Here is a 20960-nt window from a genome sequence, read left to right on the forward strand (position 1 = left end):
ATGCTAAAGACAGCCAAGGACCATCAGATCCCTTCCCTCCACCACAGGAGCAGCCTTAACTGGCTGGGGGAGGGGACTGGCACTGTTGGACCGTTGCCTAGAGCCCAGGGCTCATGAAAAAAGTTTAGCTCATGCGTTTTTTCTCTAACTTTACACCTTCCTTTTTCTGTTGACTTTGTCTCAGAAAAGACTCAAAGCTCACACGTTCTTGGAGACACTTGCTTTAAAAAAAAAAAAAAAAAAAAAAAAAAAAAGCCGGGCAGTGGTGGCACACGCCTTTAATCCCAGCACTCGGGAGGCAGAGCCAGGCGGATCTCTGTGAGTTCGAGGCCAGCCTGGTCTACAAAGCGAGTTCCAGGAAAGGCGCAAAGCTACACAGAGAAACTCTGTCTCGAAAAACCAAAAAAAAAAATAGTCTTTCTATATCTTTTTGAGCATTTGAAATTCTCTCTGGATGAGTGTTTCATTCCTATCTAACTTTTCAATTGTTTCAAGCCGACAGTCACTTTTCAGTGTCGATCTGAACACTAAGCAGAGCCTAGAGGGCCCTCATGGTGGGACACCAAGGACAAACTGGCCCAAGACTAGCCACTCAGGCCCTGCTTGCTGGGCTGTGACCCTAAGAAACTCCACATCGCTGGTCCCAGAAGCACTGTCCTCCACCCTCTGGGTGACACAACAAGACTAACTGCTGTCACTAGCCTTTGAAGTCCCAGATGTCTTCCTAAACCCTGCCCACCTCGTGCCCAGAGCACTCCTCTTCTTGACCCCATATGTGTGAGCCGGGCAAGGACAACAGAGGAATAAATGCCATGGTGCTCAAGAGGACACATCTGATTTGCAAGGCACAGCCCACTCTCCGGGGGCAGTCAAAGGGTAGCTGATGTCATGGCCATTGTCATGCCTAGGAGGAAGCTGACAAAGGAAAGCATGTGGACAATGGAATGGGTCAACTTAAGCCTGCTTTGGGTTGACTTCACGCATTCCAGTGAGTGCCCAGAGCGCAGGGCAAGGATTACATTATCAAATAGGCTGTGACATAAGGATGCTGCAGAGCTGAGAAGGTTTTGATGGAATCTCCAATCCAAGGGAGCTTAAGTTCTGACTCTAACCTCCTTCTCCCTAGAAGCTCCAGAGAAGTCAAGGATTTCACTGGGGCACAGCAGTGTGTGATCAGTATGGCTGTACCCCAGGGTTCCATGAGAAACAAGACAGAGTGGACAGAAGGTGGAAGGCAAGGCGTCAGCCCCCAGTGACCAGTCCTGAGCAAGCCTACTATTCCTAGAAAGGTGTGGTGGAATAGCAGAGATTCTGTCCAGGGTCTCAGGGAAACAAGGTGCCATGCAGCGGTTCAAAGCTCCCATGCTGTGACCTCCTGACCCGCTAGCTCCCTGGAAGCAGGGAGGACAGCCAGCAGCCTCTCTGGGGCACCTGGACTCTACAGGCGTTTTTAGCATCCCTCCCCATATTCAGAAGCACATAGGCCCTGCCTTCCTTCTCCGTGTGACTTGTCAGGTGGGGTGGAGCTGGCTAAGGGCAGGTAACAGGCCTAGAAGGAGTGAAACCTTCCCAGGCCCTTCTTTGAAGCCTGGCAGGGATTTCCCCTAAAGTCCTCAGTGCATTTAAACCCTGTGGGATTAAATGACCATGTGCCAGGCTGGCTCTTTCCCCATCTGGCTTCCACTGGGGCCTTGACCCAGTCCTCGGCCTTTTTCTGGAAACTTCTGTCTCCCAGAGGTCTCAACCTCTATTCCATCTCTGCCGTATAAATAAGCCAAGCTCTCCTATGCCCTGCTTTGCTTGTCCAAATAGCTCCCACTTCACCTCTCTCCCTTCCATGCTCTCAGAGTTCCCTCAAGAAGTAACCACAGGTCCCCACTCTTCTATATCCCATCTCTCACACACTCTAACACTTGGCCTTGGCAACTAATTGTCCACACATACTAATGATCTCTCTCTCTCTCTCTCTCTCTCTCTCTCTCTCTCTCTGTGTGTGTGTGTGTGTGTGTGTGTGTGTGTGTGTGTTTTGCAGGTCTTCCTCTATTTCTCCAGGTCCTGACACTGTTCCTCTCTGTTTCTCCAACAAATTGCCCTGTATTCTTGTGTGTACTTGGCCCTGGAAAAACGGCTTCATGCTTCCAAGACTGGTTCCCATGAAAGCAGGACCCTGGCTCCAGCAGAGTGGAGAAGCCATGTTTGGGACTGGGAAGCCTGGAGGTAAGGACCTGAGGGCCTTCACAATCAGGGGACTTCCTCCTGTCCCTGGTGCCTCTATACTCCTCATATCTGCTGTCCCCACAGTCTCCCGTCTCCCCATATCATCTGCCCCGATTTCTGTCTGCCCATAGAGTTGCCCTTGGCTTGTGTTCTGATTCGGGGACCTACAAGGACCCCTCCCAGACCAGTGGGCCTCTGGTCTGCTTCCTTCAGGGCCTTCAAGGGGTCAGAGGTGAGTCTGAGTCACAGGAGGACCTGGAGAGATGCACCTCTAAGAATGCAGTCTCCAGATAGGACTGTTCCTTATCTTCCAGCTAGATAGCTGGTTGCCTGACCTTCAGCAGAGCTATAAACAGCACGGCCTGTCAGCACTGCTGGGCGCTGCCGAGAACAGCTCAAGATGCTTCGCTCCAGGGGCCTGGGAATTCCAGGAATTGCCAGCACAGCCACCCCCCAGAATAGTCTCACACTGTCCTCCGTTCTCTTCCCATGGGTTCTCTGCTCTCAGCGTCCCCACCTTAGCTAGGAGAGTTCAATAATGCTGAAACTGAAACCGGAGGGGAGGTGGAAGGCCTCTGGACTGTGGCCCAGGCAAGCCTGCCAGGTAGGATGGAGGTCCTGAGAGCAAAGGCCTTCCAAGGAGGAGGCAGGCCTGACCCAGCCCACAGCCTCTTTGCACACTAGCCTCATAGCCAGCCTCCTTCCCACACTTGCACTCTCCCAAGTGTGGACAGCACTGTCCCATTTCACAGGTGAGACAATTCAGGCTGTGCCAGAATTGAACAAAGACACTTGCTTCTTTCCTAAGGCAGAGGGTGCCCCAGCCACAAGGGGGCAAGGCCCCACACCTAGCTCCAGCGTCTGGCCAGAGGCAGGGGCCCCGGTGAGGGCTGGACCTGTTGATCTGCTTCCTCAACTCTGCTTCATGGAGAACTGGCTAAGGTAGGGGAGGGGTGGAGGAGAGCGTAGCTCAGGTTGCAGGCCTCTGCACCTGTCCAGGATAAATAAAGGCATTTGCGCTCCTCCCTAGAGTGTCCCTCCTGAACCCCATCTCTGCAGATTCTCAGGCTTAAGCTCACTGAATGAGGGTCTTGGGGGTGGGTCTTCTGCTCAGGTTGACGTCATAGTGCCTCTGTGGAGGCTGTGGGCAAGGGGATAGCCAAGCTATCACCCAGCATGCAGGTGGCAGCTGCTCTTCCTGGGAGGAACACATACCTGCTTTTGAGAGAGGCCAGCTTCACCCAGTGCCTAGACTGACAGGCAAAGGACCAGGCGTGGGCGTTAAACCGTGCCAGGACACGTGAGTGCTACCCATGGGCATCTCTACCCCGTGCAAGCCTTAGTTTGCTGGGCTCCAAGTTGGTGACCCCAGACTTCCTGCCTGATCACCCCTCACAATTGCAGTGACTGTGCCCGAAGCAGGGGACTGCTGTAGATAGGCAGAGTCCTGGTGCTGTGTCTGTGAGTGGACTGTTTCTGGTCTAGAAGGTACTTGTGAGCCTCGGCAGCAAATGCCACAGGCCTAGTGTTCACAGAGCCTATCTTACCATCAGCACTGGGCCTGAAATGCCCAAGCCGGGGGTGCCAAAGCCCACTGTATCTGTGGCCCACTAGTTGTATTTTTCAGGAGACTGCACGACCTGACCACCATTGCTGGGACCACCCTGATCCAGGTGACTTGAGATATGTATCAGAAAAGAGCCCATCTCTCAATGCCCTGGCTTCTATTTTTAAATGTCTCCCCAGCTTTAGCTTCCAGCACACCCCAACTACCCCCTCTTGAATGAGGATGTTCTTCCTGCTGTCTAGCTTAAAGCCTCTGTGCTGCCATTTAAGCCCTGGCCATCCGGGGCCAGGTGGTGCATAGGTCCTGAGTGAGGTCATTGGCTTTTCTGGGTGCCACTGATCCTGGAGATGAATTTGTTCCCATTAGACAGAGCAGGGCACACCAGCAATGAGCCTTGGGGACGGTGGGCTCAATCCTAGGCATAGGAGGCCGGAGGGCACAGGAGGATGATTCGAAAGGCCCCATCTTATACAGGGAGGAAACTTGTAGCTATGGGGGTCGGGATTGTGCAGAGCCTGGGTTGGGGGTAGCCACTAGACTCACATACCCACACGTCACCACATCGTCAAGCAGAATGTACATGGTTTAGGGTGTCCTCTTAATAGGGGCCCTGTGGTTTTCAGGGCAGTAGGTCTGGAGGGCAGAGACTTCAGATCTGTAGCTGAGAGGTGAGGACAACGTCCTTCCCCAAAGGCCACTCTAAGTGCCCAGCTTAAAGGTAGTCTAAGGACCAAGACTGCTTCAGTGGAAATACTGGGCCCTGCCCCTCTGTCAAGCGCTTTCCAGGCTTCCCCACTACCCCTGAGTGCTAGCCCCAGGTCTGAGGCAAGTCTCTGGCACTCTGTGGAAGAAACAGCCATCCAGTTATACCTGATTCCACCCTCCAACTTCACAGTGACATCCTGGAGTCTAACCTTGCCCCTTAAGCCAGCCCAGATCAGTCCTGCCAGGGGCTCAGCCACCAAGCAGGTTATACTTGTTCCCTGTGTGCTTCTCAGTACCCTAAGCCACGGGGCCTTCCGTCCCAGATCTACCAGCACTGTAGGGTACTTATCTAACAAGTATTGAGCCGATAGCAACAGGCATGGCCCAGGTGCTTGGACTATAGCAATAAAGACCCTCCTCTCTTCCTTTCAAGCATGGCTACTTTTTATCTCTGGGCCTCAGTTTCTCCAACCACTGGGAACTACCCTCATAACACCTTAGGTTCAGTGTCATTTCCATTGGGCAGAGCTGTTTCTCACCATATACTACAAGACCCAGGGGCCCTTGCCCCAGCCTAGCAGGGCAAAGGTGTGAGACGGGCACCCCTGGGCTCGAATGAGGAAGACAGGGCTCAGCCCAAGAGCCAGGTAGTGTGAGGTTCCTGCCAGGCCCACTACGGCAGGGAGAGGAGGGGTTGGTGTCTTAGGTCTGGGGACACTAGAGACCAGCAATCAGTCTAGCCTGGACTTATATCATGACAGCAAGGCAACAGGGACGACAATCTGTCCACCCACCTGCCTGGTACCTGCCTACCTTATGCTGGGAATGTTCTTTCCTAAGCAGCTACCTGCTTTTAGGGAGGGACTCCAAGCTTGGGAATACCCCAAGCCTACCCTGCTAGTGAAGGGCTTAGGGAGGCCCTGCACTCTCTGCCCACAAGCCTACCCACCCTGCAAACTCAGCATTTCCTCCTCTGCTCAAAATGCCAGCTATTTGCCCATGACGTCTTGCTTAGGTGGGCAAAGTCCGGGGAACAAGCTGGGGGGGGGGGGGAGCAAATTCAGCTGTGGCCAAGATCAGACCAGTCCAGTCCTAGATTCCAGACCAGGAATAGGGCAGGCTCTGCTTTCCAAGAGCCCTGGGGAAGACAGACAGACTGACTGACTGACAGACAGATGGACATGATGAGCATGCCCTCTTCCAAGAATGCCCTGCCCCTTTGGGAATAAGGCTGTGGGCAATGTGCACTTACCCGGGAGATGGTGAGGGGCATATTGAAGTCCTTGCCTCCCTGCAGACGGAAGCCCCAGGGCCCGGGCCCTGTCAGAGTCACACTGTAGGACATACTGGTGCTGACAGCAGCTGCCTTCTCTGCAGACAAATAGTACGAAGAGTCAGGTAAGAGGACGCTCGTGCACTCTATCTTTCCAGCCCATGTCTCTGCTCCTAGCTCTGTTCCCGGCCCCAGAACCCCGACCCCTGGCCTTGCCTGCTCTGTCCCTTGCTGCCTGGCCAGGCTGTGCAGAGCTCCCGGGAGGCTCCTAAGAATAGCTAAGAGCGAATGCCATCGACACTGATATCGGCCCTTGGTGCGCCCATAAATGGACTGTAACCCTACACTGGGCCCGCCTGCCTGTGGCCTCCCAGCCAGTCCACCATGACTCACACGGTTAATATAGTCCCTGGGGAGGGGTGTCAGGCACCCAGAACACACATCCCCAAGGGGTAGGCAGGGAGGACCGGCCCCCTTTGTGCCCTCTGCAGAGCCCACGCACCCTTATTCTAATCAGTGGGTCCACTCTGGATCCTCTTCTGGGTAGGAGTTTTGCTATTCTGTTGTTCTGGGAAGGACCACGATTTGGCCCCTTATCTATCGTGGGGCCCTGCGGGGCCTTGGACTTAGCTTAGCCTCCACAGGTCTGAAAAATCTTCAGAAGAGTGCTGATTGGCTCCCGGGTCACTTTTATGGGACCAGACATAAAAATGACCATGTAATGGTAGTACTTTGAACATGGCCAAGTTCAGAAAAGGGCCCTTCACACGGATTTCCTTGGGGTCCTGTGGGGCTGCCACCTTGGACTGTAAGAGCTGAGGCTCGGAGAAGTTCAACATTCTCCAAGGTCACACAGGGAATGGACTTGGGTCCCACTGGAGCCTGGACTCATTTTAATGAGACTCATGTCAGGTGATGGCTCCTAGTGGCCGTAGACATCTTCCAAAGCCCTGGCCTGGGGAAGGGGGTGCTGCTTGACCCCTGGGGAAAAGGTCTAAAGCCAGGTCTGGGGTTGTCCCACCCGTCCAGACCCTCTGAGGCCCAGGCAGTTATTCCTGGCTCGCCCGTCTCATTTGTGCCCTGGAAAACCTGACAGCAGCATGGAAAGCCACAGCTGCCAGCATTGCGCGCCAGGCGCCATGCCCTTTGCGCAGGAATGACAGGGGGCAGGGAGAAGTGCCATTTGTTCAGCTGCTAGGACATGGAGCCAGAAGGGACAGGGAAGGGAAGCATGTGTGGCATGCTCAGCCTGTACCCCAGAGACAGTGTGCTCTGATTGGGGGCCTTGGCCCTTTGGGGCTTCAACCAGCACGCCGCCATTCTCATTAAGATGCCCCTAGAAGCCCGCCTTCCCCTCAAGAAAGACTTCAGATCTCATGTAGTCTGGAGACAGATCGAGGTTCACTCTGGCTTCCAGCTCGGGAAACTGAGGTTCAGGGAAGATGGATGATGGGTTGGCTTCTTGCTGGCCTTCTCAAAGACCCTAACCTGGAGGACTCAATGCGGGCCTGGATGTAAGTAATTTCCTAGCTGCCACAACTCCAGCCTTACACTCTGAGCCCGGCGTACATAGGGCACATAAGAGTGCTGGTGTTGCAGGGTCACTTAATAATTCGCTTGAGGTCACAAAAATAGCAACTGGCAGAAGCCAGGGAGGGACTTGCCCTCTTTCCCTTTGTTTTGCTACCTCCTCTTTGTACCATGCAACTCCACCTGCATGGGCTAGAAGGTCAGCACCCTGCCCCATCCTATCCCATCCCATCCCATCCCATCCCATCCCATCCCACCCCACCCCACCCCACCCCACCCCATCCCATCCCATCCCATCCCATCCCATCCCATCCTCTACACCATCCCATTCCATCCCATCCTCTACACCATCCCATCTATCCCTAGCTCTGGCCTTGTCCCCCAGGCCCCTCTGTCCATCCCAGCTGGGGAAGATCCAGCCACACAGCATAACCAGAAAGAAAGGGCTGACCCTGGCCCTGGAGCCCCAGCAAGGCTGACCTGGAGCCGAAGGCTCTTTCTCTGGAGTCTGGCACTGCCTGATGACTTGCTTCTGGGTAAAGGAGGGGTGGTGGGAAGATGTTCTTAAAGGGGCAGGCCAGCCTCCCTCTGCCTCCCCTGGGAGACCCGAAGCCAGTTGGAGAGCAGCTGGTACCCATGGGCTGGGTGGAGCTCCACATCTCCCTGGGGAGGAGCGGGGCGGGGGGGGGGCAAATGGCCTTTGTCCCTCCTCTGTGTTGCTCTCCTACAGTTTGAAATGGGTTTTCAGGAGTGAGAGTCGCTAGGGAAGGGAGAAAGAAGTTGCTGGAGACATGGAGACCAGGCCCAGGTCTCTTCTCCACAGAAGCACCAGTAGACATGTTTATCACAAGAGACCCTGTTTATTGTTTTTCTGTGCCCTGTCAGATCCACATCTGGAAGGAACTTAGACACGAAACAATGAGCAAGGGCAGGGTGCGCATACATGTGCTTGGTGTGCATACAGATAGGTACCTAAGTGCCTGCCAGTGCCCATGTACATGTGAGTGTGGGCCACAGTGTGAATGCTAGGGGATAGCCTGGGGTGAAGAAGTGTTTCTAGTGCGCAAAGTAAATTCTGTGTTCTACTTTTGACCACTGGCAGCAGGGGACGCCAGGCTGAGCTTTCTGAACCAATGAGCTGTCCAGCCAGGTCACAAAGGCTAGCGTAGATGCTTGGCTCGTAAATAGCTGATGAGTTCCCAGTGCCATCGCTATTGTCATTGCCTGGACAATTGCAGCATACAGTGTCTGAGGAGAGGTGGCGGCGGTGGCGGCGGCGGCGGCGGCTGGAAGCGAAGCAGGAGAGAGAGCCTGGGTCCCTGCTTCGGGCAGAGCCCCGGTGTGGCTGCCGAGCTGAGTAGTGCAGGAGTTTTACAGTGTGGGAAGGGGCCGGAGCTGTGCGTCCAGTGTAGCACAGGAAGCAGTGACACCTCCAGAGCTTCCAGGCTTGTGAGATAAATCCCAGGTCTGTGCATGCAATAGGGAGGCGATGGGCTGGACAAGTAGCAGAAGAAAGGGAGGGCCAGCGGGCATCCTATATCCCAAGGTCCAGGCTAGGGAGCTGTCCCTTGGTCTGAAAATAAACAGTACACATCTGTTCATCTCTAGGATTGTCTCACAGGGGCAGCCTTCTGATGCCTCTCCACATTTGAGACAGGTGAAGATAACTACGTAGAAGGGCCCAGGCTGAGCCGGGCGGTGGTGGCGCACACCTTTAGTCCCAGCACTCCGGAGGCAGAGGCAGGCAGATCTCTGTGAGTTCAAGGCCAGCCTGGTCTACAGAGTAAGATCCAGGACAGGCACCAAAACTACACAGAGAAACCCTGTCTCAGAAAACCAACCAACCAACAAACAAAAAAGGGCCAGGCTGTGGTCAAGGTTGGGGTGGACCTTCTCAAGGATCACACCTCAAACAAGGAGCCACAAAAGCCTTAGGCTGTTTTCAGGATAACCCCTGGGATATCCTCAGGCCCTTGGACTCCTGAGGCTCAGACTCCCATGCTCCCACCCCAGTTCATCTTCCTTCTGCAATCCTGTATGTGTGAGGTCCGACAACCCTTTATCACTAACTCACTCACTCACCCTTTTCCTGCCCTGTAGCACTGGCCTCCTATGAAAGTACACCTCACAGGCTTACTGTACCCACCACAGTCTCGCTGGGGTCACATCAGAAGAGCCTGGTTATACTGCAAGGTGACTAGGCCCCTTTCTGGCTTCTTGTTCCCTAGAGTCTGGAGACCCCTAACCAGATCATCACTCCTACCACCTGCCCCCTTCCTTTCTACATCCCCAATGTTATCCCCAGGGTCTCATTGCATGCTCTCAAAGTCAGCCTGTCTCTGTCTCTGTCTCTGTCTCTGTCTCTGTCTCTCCCTCTACACACACACACACACACACACACACATACACACACACACACACACACACACACACTGTTCCAGGACACCAAGTTCCTTTGACTGAGCCCAGCTGTGATCACTGAGGATGTTCACACAGACAGCTCAACCCCTTCCCCCAGGGAAGCCCAGGGTTCGATTTGTTTGTTTGTTTGTTTGTTTATTTGTTTGTTTGTTTGTTTGTTTTTCAAGACAGGGTTTCTCTGTGTAGCTTTGGAGCCTTTCCTGGAACTCACTCTGTAGCTCAGGCTGGCCTCGAACTCACAGAGATCCGCCTGCCTCTGCCTCCTGAGTGCTGGGATCAAAGGCGTGTGCCACCACTGCCCGGCTTCTTTGTGTGCCTGTGACTTGATGGCAGTGCTGATCACTTGTGTTTGTCAACTGCTGAGGGCTGACCCTCCATGCTAAAAGCCCCTCCCCATGGTCCTGACTCCATCCAGGATAGAAATTACGTCTTCAACCATTCCCCGATCACCATAGGCCACTGTCAGGCTTCTGCACCGGCCTCTGTGGCTGTGCATAGCACCTGGGATACAACATAGGAGGACAGGAGCTCCCCAACTGCAGAAGCAGCACCAGGCATAGGGGAGCAGCATAGGATGGAAGACAGGACACGCCCATGATCCCAGAGTGGCTAAGGAAGCCCCAGAATAATACCCAGCGGCTGATAGGGACTGTGTGTAAGAGAGAGGAGGGCAGGGAAGCTGCCAGCTGAGGGGAGGGGCTGCCTGAACGCCTGTGATCATGGCATTTCCAGTGTTCCAAAATACGGCCTTCCCTAACACCATCGACATTCCATAGGCACTGGGGCTGACAGCTGGCCTTCTTTTTATAGCTATGAGTATTCTGGGTGACATCTTGAGCTCAGGGCATTGGCAGTGAGCACTTACACAGCTTGCAGCGCCCACCCCAGGTAGGTCCAGCACTAAAATCACACAAAAAGGTGTGCCATCTACACTCCATCACCCAGACAACACAGAGGCATCACAGTGACAAACAGCATATGCCAGGAACATGGGTCCGTATGCGTGAGCTGTTCTCTGATGCAGACCGCACATCTTCATGAGCACATACAATTATAACTCTGCATCTGTCATGGCACAACATGCCAACCACACTTCATGCACACATAGTTACACAGTCACGTGCACATACTCCCCCAGTCATAGACCATGCTCGGGCCCTGCTAGGGATGTCTGGGAGTCACAGAGCCCTCCCGGCAGACAAGGCAAAGCTGGGAAGGGGTGATTCTGAGAGGTCTGTTCACAGTGCAAGCCTGCCTTCTTAGGCTACTTGGCCTGGCTCCCTACCCTTTCACAGATTGGCGGGTACTAGGTCCAAGCACCCTGGGAGTCTTGGATTTCTGTACCTGGGGGCTGGAAGGAGCCTTGACTTCCTTATTGTCCAGGTCTTGACTGCAGGAGGGTGGTCCACTTGCTTGTTGGGCAGCTCCCCACGCAGCTGTTGTTTCTGTATCTGTCCACCTCTGGGGAGGTGAAAGGAACAGCTTACAGCATACTCATGCCCCACCCCCACCTGCGCTCCAGCCTCCACACTGGTGTTCCGTGATAGGGACCCATGACATCGTTTGCAAAGTTGTGCTCACCAAAGCCCAGGAAAATACTACCCCGTGTTGGCCGTGTTTGCCTGCTTAAGCACGTGGGTATTTAGATAGGTGGCCTTCATGAGAGTCAAGGCCTTGGTTAGCAAAGAAGACAGACTCCTCATTTTCTGCTAGTGGTACAGAGACCCCCAGGAAGCTCTACAGCTTAACGGAAGGCCTCGAGGATGAGCGGTGGAAGAGAGCTGGGCAGTCCAGCCGTGCTGGCTCTCAGATCACACAGTGAGCGTGTGGTGGGCCAAGGCCTGAAGCCAGGTCTGATCCCAGGCTAGTGCCTCCCCCTTTCCTGCAACTTGTAGCTCTTCACACCTCCTGTAAGGTGGCGGCTGAGTGCTAAGGAACAAGGACCCTGGGTCAGTTCTTGCCATGAGAAAGGGGTGACTTAGAAAGCCCCTGTTTAGACTGGACTACTGCTGGGTGACCTCATACCACCCATCCCCTCTCTGTCTGGGTATTCCTGGTTGTCATGGAGGGTGACACACTGGAGGTCAGAAGAGGTGAAGTGTCCCCCAGTCTAATATGTGGCCTTGCCACCTAGGTCCAGGTCCCTGAGGGCTGGCCGGGAAAGGAAAGGTGAGGTACCAGCCAATGAGGGCCCAGCATCCTTACCACCTCACTCTCAGAACCCAGGGACTCTTGACGCTTCCGTCCGGAGATCCAGCTGAGGTCGGAGGACTGGTTACTCAGTGTTGAGCGATGAGTAGAGCGGTAGCTGAGGGAGGGGTGCCTGTGCTGGCCCGACACTCCAAGAAGGACCCCGAGGCAGGGCAGGTGCTGGGCAATGGCTGCCCTGCAGGAGTCACATGTCTGGTTAGAGTGAAGGGACATGACAGGGAAGAGGGAAGGACAGACTGATACAGGGCTAGAGCTGGTGAACAGACAGATGCTGGTAATGGGGACAGACAGACAGCTAGGTAAGAGACTGATGGGCTCCCAGGGCTGGTGGGATTAACAACAGATCCAGGGTGTGGTAAACACAAAGGGAGAGCCTTGGGGTAGTGGGTCTGACCAAGTAGACATCGCTTCAAGTCCTAATGTGGTTGCCCTAGGCCACATCTCTGGGAATGGGAGCCATGGACACACTTAAGTAATATAGCCTGGACTGACTGAGGTCTGCACCAGGAGATTAGCTGAAAACGACTCTCGGGGCCCAGAGCAGTGCCTGGCTGTCATTCTTCTTAGTAAAGCTCGAACCTGACCACAGTACCTCAGGATGCTGCCAGGGCCCTTGGTGGAAGCAAGGACGCCCTGCTGGGGTCTTTGCAGGATCTCACAGTCTGGGGGGCTTGCCTTTGCGTAGGAAGTACGGCTAATAACCCACCCTGGCTGCTTTCTGACACAGCTCTGTGGTTAGGACTGGCTTCCTCCCTTGTAGGATATGGGAAAGAAGAGGGGACGGGCCGACTGCAGGCCCTTCCCAGTGTGACTGGCTGCACCAAGATGTTCATGACCCCCCAACTAATACACATACAAGAAACCAGAGAGAGACAGACAACCTCCGCCTTCCTCTGCAGGCTCAGGCCCTCCGTGCCCGAGGTGGGCTTGGAGGCCTGGAGGAGGCCGCACCTGTACTTGGGGTGGGTGATGGCGTAAATGATGGGGTTGTGGATGGCAGAAGCCTTGGCGATGACAGCTGGCACTGAGCTCATGTAGGGCGTCAGGACATGCGAGTACCTAGGACAGAGAAGGCGTGGGGTCCCCTCTTCATTCCCCCCAGTTGTCTCTATGCCTGACTCTGCCAAGGCCCAAACTAAACCAATGGCAGCCCAGCCTCAACAGACACAGCCAACCCAGCCCCATAGTGAGAGACTGGCAGGACCAGTGAGGATTCTGGTGGAAGGTGGGTAGGAAGGGAAGTAAAGATGGTTGAGGGTAGGGTTCTGGGAGGAAGGCATGTCGCAGCTGCAGAGGAGGTGGCTAGGTCCCACTGTCCCTTAGAACCTGTGCGGCTGGCAGAACCTCTCTGTGTCACTCAAATGTCCCTGGTCTTCGGATCCCACATCCCACAATGCTGCCAAACCCTCACCCCATCTTGTACACTGTCACCTTGGATGTCCTAGAGAAACATCTAGTAGGCCCCTAGAGGAGACTGCGTTATCACTACTCAAGAAGATTGGTACCTGAATAGTTCAAAGTACCAAAATCTCATTCTCACAGAAGTGCTTTGGAAATCTAGTCCGTGTCCATGCTGCTGAAGGTGCCATGGTTACCAGACTCAAGCCACAGAAGGTACTAGAGAGGACCTCTTAGGGATCTCCTCTTAAGTAGCAGCAGCCCTGACTGTGTGCCTATGGCTCAGGCTAAGAGGGAACCTGAACCTCAGATATATCTGTATGTTCCCAAGGAGATGGAAGATCCCCTTGTGTGTAGTCAGGGCTCCCCGGGTAAGTCTCCAAAGCTTCCAGGAACCGGGTAAGCCTTGTGGGGTGAGGCCTGTCACACGGGGAGGGTGAAGCTGTCAAGCTAGACCTAGGGTGTCAGGATGCCTGGTTTGGGCCAGGCTGGAGGGAGAGGCTACCCGGATCTGTGCTTTAATCCCCTATACCAGTGCTATGGCTCCTGCTCACCCAGCAAAGGCCACCAGGGCCACAGTGGAGTAGGGAGCCCAGGAGAGCACGAAGAGCAGGATGACAATCAGTGCGACCTTGGCCATCTTCCACTCACTCTGCAGCCGACGCCACTGCCGATGCCGTTGAGGGGACTCACTGCAGCCCTCACAGGCCCTGGGAAGGTTACATCTGGGTTATAGCAAGTACCAGGGGCACAGCCACTGGGGACACATAGGAGGGGTCATCCTTTCCCGCACTGACAGCTCTGCCTTCCAGAAAGTCCTTCCGCTGAGCTTCAGCTGCCCTCCAGTGGTTCTGCCAGGAGTGCGGTCTATCAGCCCTCCTCAGAGGACCTTGTCCCTGGGAACTTTCCTAGGTAACCTCTCCCCGTAAGCACATGAGTTCACCGATCTCGACCTATCTGCATCCGAGGACGTTCCGATGGGCAGACCCTACCTTCTTTGGTTCAGCTCTACACAGCCCACTCACCGGCCTGTCTCTCGGATGGCCCTGAAGATGAAGACGTAGCAGCAGATGATGATGAGCAGAGGGAGGAAGAATACGAAGCAGAAGAGCAGCATGGTATAGGCACGCACCCGGGGCGTGAAGGTCATGTAGTCCCAGGAGCAGGACGTCAGCAGCCCCTCAGGCACATAGGCACCTGCGAGCAGGGGACAGGGGCTCAGCCCTCACTGTGCTGTTGCTTAAGGCACCTTGTTCAGTAGGGGCTTCAAACATGGAGCTTGGGGTTCCTGGGCACAACCTGGCCTCAGCCACAAGTCTGCCCTGCCCAGAACTGAGGAAGCCAGAGACGGTTGAGAGATGTGAAGGGAGATTCCCGAGTTGATTCTAGTGAGGACACCAGTCTAGGATTGACAGAAGCTAGCTCCTCTGTAGCTCCAGGGCTGTGATCCCCAGGGCTAAAACCTTGCTGCTTGTCCTGCCCGCTGAGGCCTTCCAGCCCTGGCTAGTATGACTCGCTACAAATTCAGCATTAAACACGCCTCACTTGCTCCCATCCAATAACCCCCATATTTGGTGACAGGTTCCCTGACTGATCCTCTAGTCCCTGGTAAAGCACTCTGAGCTTCCCCCAGTGCTGGCCGTACCCCTGAACGTCCATCTGACTTGAGACTTAGGTGATCCCCGAGGCCCTTGCCAGCTGGCCCGCCCAACCTTCCCTTAAACTTCCTCTCTCAGCCTATCTACCCCTCCCCCAATAGCACCGGCCCACTTACTCCAGCCAAAGAAGGGTGGCAGACTCCATGCCAGAGCATAGAGCCAGACACCCAGCAAGACAAGTGCTGTTCGTCTTTTGGATCCCATCCCGATGGTGGCCAGTGGACGTGTGATCACCAGATAACGGTCCAGGGCTATGGCGGTCAGGGTGATCATGGACGTGATGCCGAAGACAGCCCCACAGAAGGCATAGAACTCGCAACCTGTGGGTAAAGGTCCCTAAGTCCCTGGGGAAGAAATTCCCAAAGGATGGAATACAGGACCAAAGCCGTCTCCACCCTGTTTGTTTGCCACATCTGGCCGGGCCGGCAGGGCTCTCGGGACCAGAACCCCATCTTTCCTCTTCACTCAGTCACGGGTTTCAGGGTGCTGCCCACTGTGCCCAGCAAGAGCAAGCCACCTCATCTGGGCTACCTTCCACCACTGTGGCATGCCTCTGTTAAGACCCCTTCTTCCCTGTAGCAAGAAGGAACCCCAAGTGTCACCTGTCTCCCCAAAGAGCCACTTCTTGTAGAGGCTGCTGGCGAAGAAGACCGGGGCCTGAGTGAATGACATGAGGAAGTCGCTGACTGCGAGGTTGATAATGAACATGTTTGCCGGTGTCCGCAGGCCTCTGTTCCTGTGAGGTCGGAGAAGTCAGGGCATGCTTCCTAGGACCTCCGGAGCTGTGGGAGCCTCCCCTCACCCTCATCTATGCATACACATACACATTCATGCGAATATGCTAAATGTACATGTGCACACAGACATGTCATGCATGCACAACCCCCCCCCACACACACACATGAATAGACACAGGCTGGGGCTCTTGGGCCACAGGGATGTCTCTCAGTCCAGCAGGTATCACCAGTACTACGGGCTAAGGGATCTCCTGTGGTCAGTCCCTCAGAGTGAAGGGAGGAAGAGTGTCTCCAGAAACAGCAGTGCAGCCCCGGAGGCTGGCTCTCGATCACACCCCTTTCTTCGTCTCACCCTCTGGATTATTCCCTCTGTGTGACTCGCTCTGACTCCTTGGAAAATCCTCTCTGGCCACAGTGTCCCTCTGGCTACCCCTCCCACTTGCTCTGACACCTTCTTGCCATCTTCTCGGGCCTCCTCCTCCTCTTCTTCCCTGACTCCTTTTTCTTTCTCCTCTTCCTCCTTCTGCTGCCCAGCTCAGCCCTGCCCTGCTCAACCCGTCTCTTTACTGTTAACTCTTGAGGTGGCAAAGGATCCAAGACCTATCACTCTGACTGTGGGACAGTGATCTTCACAGCCCTCTCCTAGCACTATCCATCTTAATATTCGCTCCTACGGGAGGCATCATGGTCCCGGCTTCCAGAGGACAGTACTAAGGCCTTCACTCACAAAAGGATTTGGTCGCCAATCAGCGCACAAACAGGAGGAAGTACGGATATAGGAAAGCCACAGTCCACGTGGCAGAGCAGAGACGTGGGCTCAAGGAGAATAAATGACGGCCTCGGTCCTTCCACTGGTCTGTGACGGAGCCTGAGGTCCGTGCTCACTTCCCAACCTGCCTGCGTCAGCCAGCAGGACAGGTGGGGAGGGAAGCCAGGGTGGCTGCTAGGACAGGCTGCTGGGAGTTAGAGGGTCCTGGTGTCCAGGGATGCTCTTCAAGGTAGAGGAAGGATTCCTCTGGGAGCAGAGGATGCCAGAGGTGAACTGAGAGCAGGGTAGCATGAACAGAGACCTGAAGGTCCTGGAGTACCTGCCTACCTCAGAGGGTGTGCCTGAAGCCCAGTGGGCATGCCTGTGCTATTCAAGGTTCCCTGGGCCATGTTTTCCCTTTTCATCAGCTTGAAAGTTGATGCCTAGACCTGATACTGCAGAAGGTGTGGTCCTTGCTTCTCTGCCCATTCTAAGGTGCCCTGGATAGAGGTGGGTGACACTTTGCCCTTGTATTCTGCCCTCTCTGCATGGCTGGATATGCACAGTGCCCTTGACCCAACCCCACCAACCAGGCACCTGCAGAAGGTGTAGATGACTGTCAGATTGCCCAGCATCCCTGTGAGCCCCACCAGCAGGATCACCGTACCCAGGATATAGTGAGCATGGTCTGGGACATTGACCGTGGGGAAGGGGACCCAGGCAGCAGCCTCAGGTCCAGATACCTGTGGAGAGAGGAAGAGGAGGGCATCACCTACAGATGTCCCTGGAAAGGAAAAGTAAGTTCCCAATGAGGCAAGTGGGGAAACTGAGGTACAGGTGAAAAGCTATGGTCAAGCCACAGGAGAGAAAAGTACAGATCTTCCAAAATTTAACCCCAAACCCATATATGTGCAGGTGCTGGGCTCTTAAGAGGAAGGTGAAAGGCTCAGATCACCTGCTGGAGGCTGGCAGGACAGGTGTGTGCCTGCAGAACAGGGACACAGCCTGAGTGACATTGAGTAGAAACTGCTCCTGGGTACTGCCCTCCCGATGTATGGATACCCCATAGCAAGCCTCAAGGGAGAGCTTGCAACCCTGTAACATAACTGAGGACTGACATCCAAGCCTGACAGAGGAGGGAGGAAAACTTTCCAATTGAAAGAAAGGTTCCTCGGGGTCACTGCAGAGAGGTTACTGCCCTGGGATACTGCCCTTAGTATACAAAGATGATAAGGATATCTCCCAGGGAAAGGGAGTGGTCTGCTCTTTGTCCTGCCCAACATCCCACTCTGGCCTGTACAAATCCAGAAGCCCGGGCCATGCCTTTTTCTCTATAACACCTCCACAGGACATCTAGCCAAGGTCTGGAAAGACTAGATGTCACCAAGGGCAGGGCAGGGCCTGCCTTTCTGGTCCTCTAGTGGTCTCTGCAGATAAAGACATTGCCTATCCCCTCTTTCTCAGCCAGTTTGTAAGGAAAGCTCAGAGAAGTTCAGTGATGCCCATGGTCTTTCATCTAAGCTCAGACCTTTTCTATCTCCCTGTCGAAGTAGGGGTAGGAGACGGGGTTGGGGTCTGGATCTCTGTGCACACACATGCTCCCCCAACTTACCGTGGGGCTTACAGATAGAAGCTGGGCTCTTGCAGAGACGTTCTGAGTGCTGGTCCAATGGCTGTGTAGGGCAGGGCTGGCCATAAAGCTGGGTCCCTGAGTTAAGCCTGGTGGGGCTCTGGGCCCTGAAGGAGAGTCCATTGTAAGGCAAAGTGGTACCTGCTTGGACTCAAGAAGTTAAAGGCAGGGAAAGCTCTGGGACTTGTCCCCAGACTTCCAGTGCTACTCAGTCCTTAATACTGCGGCCTGGCCCGCTCGCTGCCTGGCCTGCTTGCTGCCTGGTCCGCTCGCTGCCGCTCTCATGCCCAGCATAGATCCAGCTGGAGCTGCCCTTCAGGGGCTGACTGCTCAATGTCTGATGAAGCGCAAAGGAATGAGTGTCACAGAGGCAGGATTCCTCCACACTTTTAAGTAGCCGCACTGGGTAGGGAGGGCACTACATATGCTCAGTGGCTCCCTGCTTCTGGCTGTCTCCTAAGTGGGTCCCCTGGTGGGTCCCACGTGATGGGGGTGACATGAATATGTGTGTATATATGCATATGGATGCTTAAGGGACACTGGCATGCTCAGCTCCTGGATACTGGGCAGGAGGCTTTGTTGTTTGTACTCCCTTTCTTCCTAGAACTCATCAAGAATGGCCCTGTTGTTCTGGGAGTCATGGTGGTCACTGGGAAAGAAAACCTATGTAAGGTCCATGAGTCCATGGCATCATCACACTGCCCTGCATGAAGGAAGATTCTCCAGTGTCACATGGTATTCAGGGACAAGAAGTGGAATTTAGGTAGGTGCAGGGCTATGTACCTTCCGTCTCAGTGAAAAAGATCACTTGAATTCATTAGTTCGAGACCAACCTGGGCAACATATCGATACCTTGTCTGAAAATAAAAAGCAGTTTCGGGGCTGGAGAGACAGCTGAGGGGTTAAGGGCATGTGCCAGTCCTTTAAGAGGATCCAAGTTTGGAACCCAGCACCTGTGTTTCTAACCCCAGCCTCCGACTCCCTCTTCTGGCCTCTCCCAGTACCTGCACTCACATGCACACACCCACATGCAGATACACGCACTTACACATAATAAAAAAAAACCTTTAAAAAATTGGTTTTTACTGGGGAAACTAAAACACCAAGGCTCACCAGGTATATACTGTCCCCTTCTTATGTCTGAGTACATGGGCCAAGCTTCTGTTATACCATGGAGCCAAGTAGAGGGTCAGGCACCTACTGGTTCCTACTGTCCCTTTCTGATGATGCTCCACAACAGTCTAATCTTGGAGTACTGAGCAGCCAAGCTCAAGTACTAGACTGTCAGATCACGGCTGCCAGAGGAGTAAGGAAATGTCTGTGAACACCAGCTTCCAGTACCTTGGGACTTTCCTGAAAGTTAGCTTCAGAGCCTGGCAAAGGGTTGGGGAGGCTTGATCACATGGAAAGTGGGGTCACAGGCTGTGCTGGGGGGAAAAGCAGCCATTGAACCTGCCTCCTTGAGAACTGACGAAAGCATACAGTTCTGGCCACCAGCCTCTGCTCACATGCAGCTCCCCAAACCTTGCCTGTCCCCTACTCTGGATTCCAGCTCAAACAGATTGTCAGCGTCATCAAGGAAGCCCTCCCAAGGACCTGGGATGGTCACAATCACCTGTGCATCCTCTTCAGCAGCCATCAGAGATGTCATTTGGATGGGGTCCCTCTTTCCTGGGGCCACAGACAGGCTTGTTTTGCTTCCTTCTGGGACCCTCTGTATAGTGCAGTACCCACACACTGTACAAGGAAACACAAAGCCCCCTTGGCCCCTGCTTTTAAAGTGTGGCCTGAGGGCCAGCCACTGAAGCCTGTGGGACTCAGGTAATTTGTGGTGGTAGGATGTACTGCTTTGCCTGGGACTGGAAGGGCTACAGGAGGGAAGGATCTTGGGGATTGCAGGAGCTGGGACTGTCAAGCAGGATGTCATAGAAGGAAGGTGCTCCCGTGTGGGGTGCAGCTGCAATGGTGCTGTAGAGTGGAGCTTGGGGTACAGAGAACTCACCGCTGTCCTCTTGGGCCTCCTGGCTTCAGCAGGTGCTAACACTTCCCCGGAAGTCTGCTAAAGGGCTGGGAAGATGTGGTGCCTGTGACCCTGAGCTGCAGGGGGATGGTGCAAACTGGCCTCAGCTAGCCTCCATGCGTCATCTCCCCACCCTTACTACCCACCTGGAACTGTAACCAGCGTGGTCACTGGGCTGCAGTTCACTTGCAGCAAGCTTGTTCTTAGATTCCCTCACTCGCTCCGGCTCAGGGGCTCCCTTCCAAGTGGTGGTTTGAGCCACAGGAGGGGCAGTGGCGCCAACTTTTGGCTTTGGCTAGATTCTGTGGTGTCCCAGTTCATCCCGAGCCACCCTTCTGCTCACCCTGGTTTCAGCATCTATGACTGATCCCACTTGTATCCCCACCCTCACCCCACTCCAAGCCACTGGACGAAGGGAGACCAGGGGCTTACAGCTCAGCACTGCCTGAAGTCCGCTCTTCACGCCTCCACAGCATGCCTGGCTGGAGGTGAGAAAAGCTCTTTAGGTCTCTCATCCCCAGAGGTGCAGCCAGGGGCATGGGAAGTGGGAAGCCTCAGAGGGTTGTGAGCTGGGTGAGAGGCTGCCACAGAGACGGGAGTGTGTTGTTCATTTAATGTTAGGCCAGCAGTGGGCGGAGGGAAGGGGCGGAGACTGTGCTCGGGGAACATAATCAATCTGGTAACACAGGGCCCCATGCTGACTTGGCAAGGGTGTCCAAGTCCCAGAATGTTTGTAGAAAAGTCCTGAAAGTCCTCACCAGAAAATCGGATTGCGAAGTCAGTGGGGTAGGAGGCTCCCGGCCCCTGCCCACCATCATTTATGGCCACAGCATCCACAGCATAGA

At 54.5% G+C, this 20960-nt stretch overlaps 2 protein-coding genes across 7 annotated transcripts in view; both read right to left on the reverse strand.

The window, feature by feature from the left end:
- Ldb3 (LIM domain binding 3) overlaps positions 1-6052 on the reverse strand; it is a 62809-nt gene extending 56757 nt beyond the window's left edge. For all 6 annotated transcript variants that reach the window (XM_059274146.1, XM_059274144.1, XM_059274145.1 and 3 more), the window contains exons 1-2: positions 5979-6052; positions 5742-5860 (exon numbers count right to left, since the gene is read on the reverse strand). In XM_059274146.1, the coding sequence (XP_059130129.1) occupies positions 5742-5834 (93 nt within the window). In that variant the 5' untranslated portion in view covers positions 5835-5860; positions 5979-6052. The remainder of the gene's footprint in view (positions 1-5741; positions 5861-5978) is intronic.
- A 2157-nt stretch (positions 6053-8209) lies between these two features.
- Positions 8210-18218, reverse strand: Opn4 (opsin 4). Its single transcript, XM_059274553.1, has 10 exons — positions 18078-18218; positions 17063-17208; positions 15583-15716; positions 15097-15300; positions 14348-14519; positions 13877-14032; positions 12876-12983; positions 11919-12099; positions 11058-11174; positions 8210-8865 (listed from the first exon to the last, which is right to left on the reverse strand). The coding sequence occupies exons 1-10, from the start codon at positions 18216-18218 to the stop codon at positions 8827-8829; spliced, it is 1398 nt and encodes a 465-aa protein (XP_059130536.1). The 3' UTR covers positions 8210-8826.
- Positions 18219-20960: the final 2742 nt, after the last annotated feature.

Source organism: Peromyscus eremicus, chromosome 9, assembly GCF_949786415.1.
Source record: "Peromyscus eremicus chromosome 9, PerEre_H2_v1, whole genome shotgun sequence".
NCBI lineage: Eukaryota > Metazoa > Chordata > Mammalia > Rodentia > Cricetidae > Peromyscus > Peromyscus eremicus.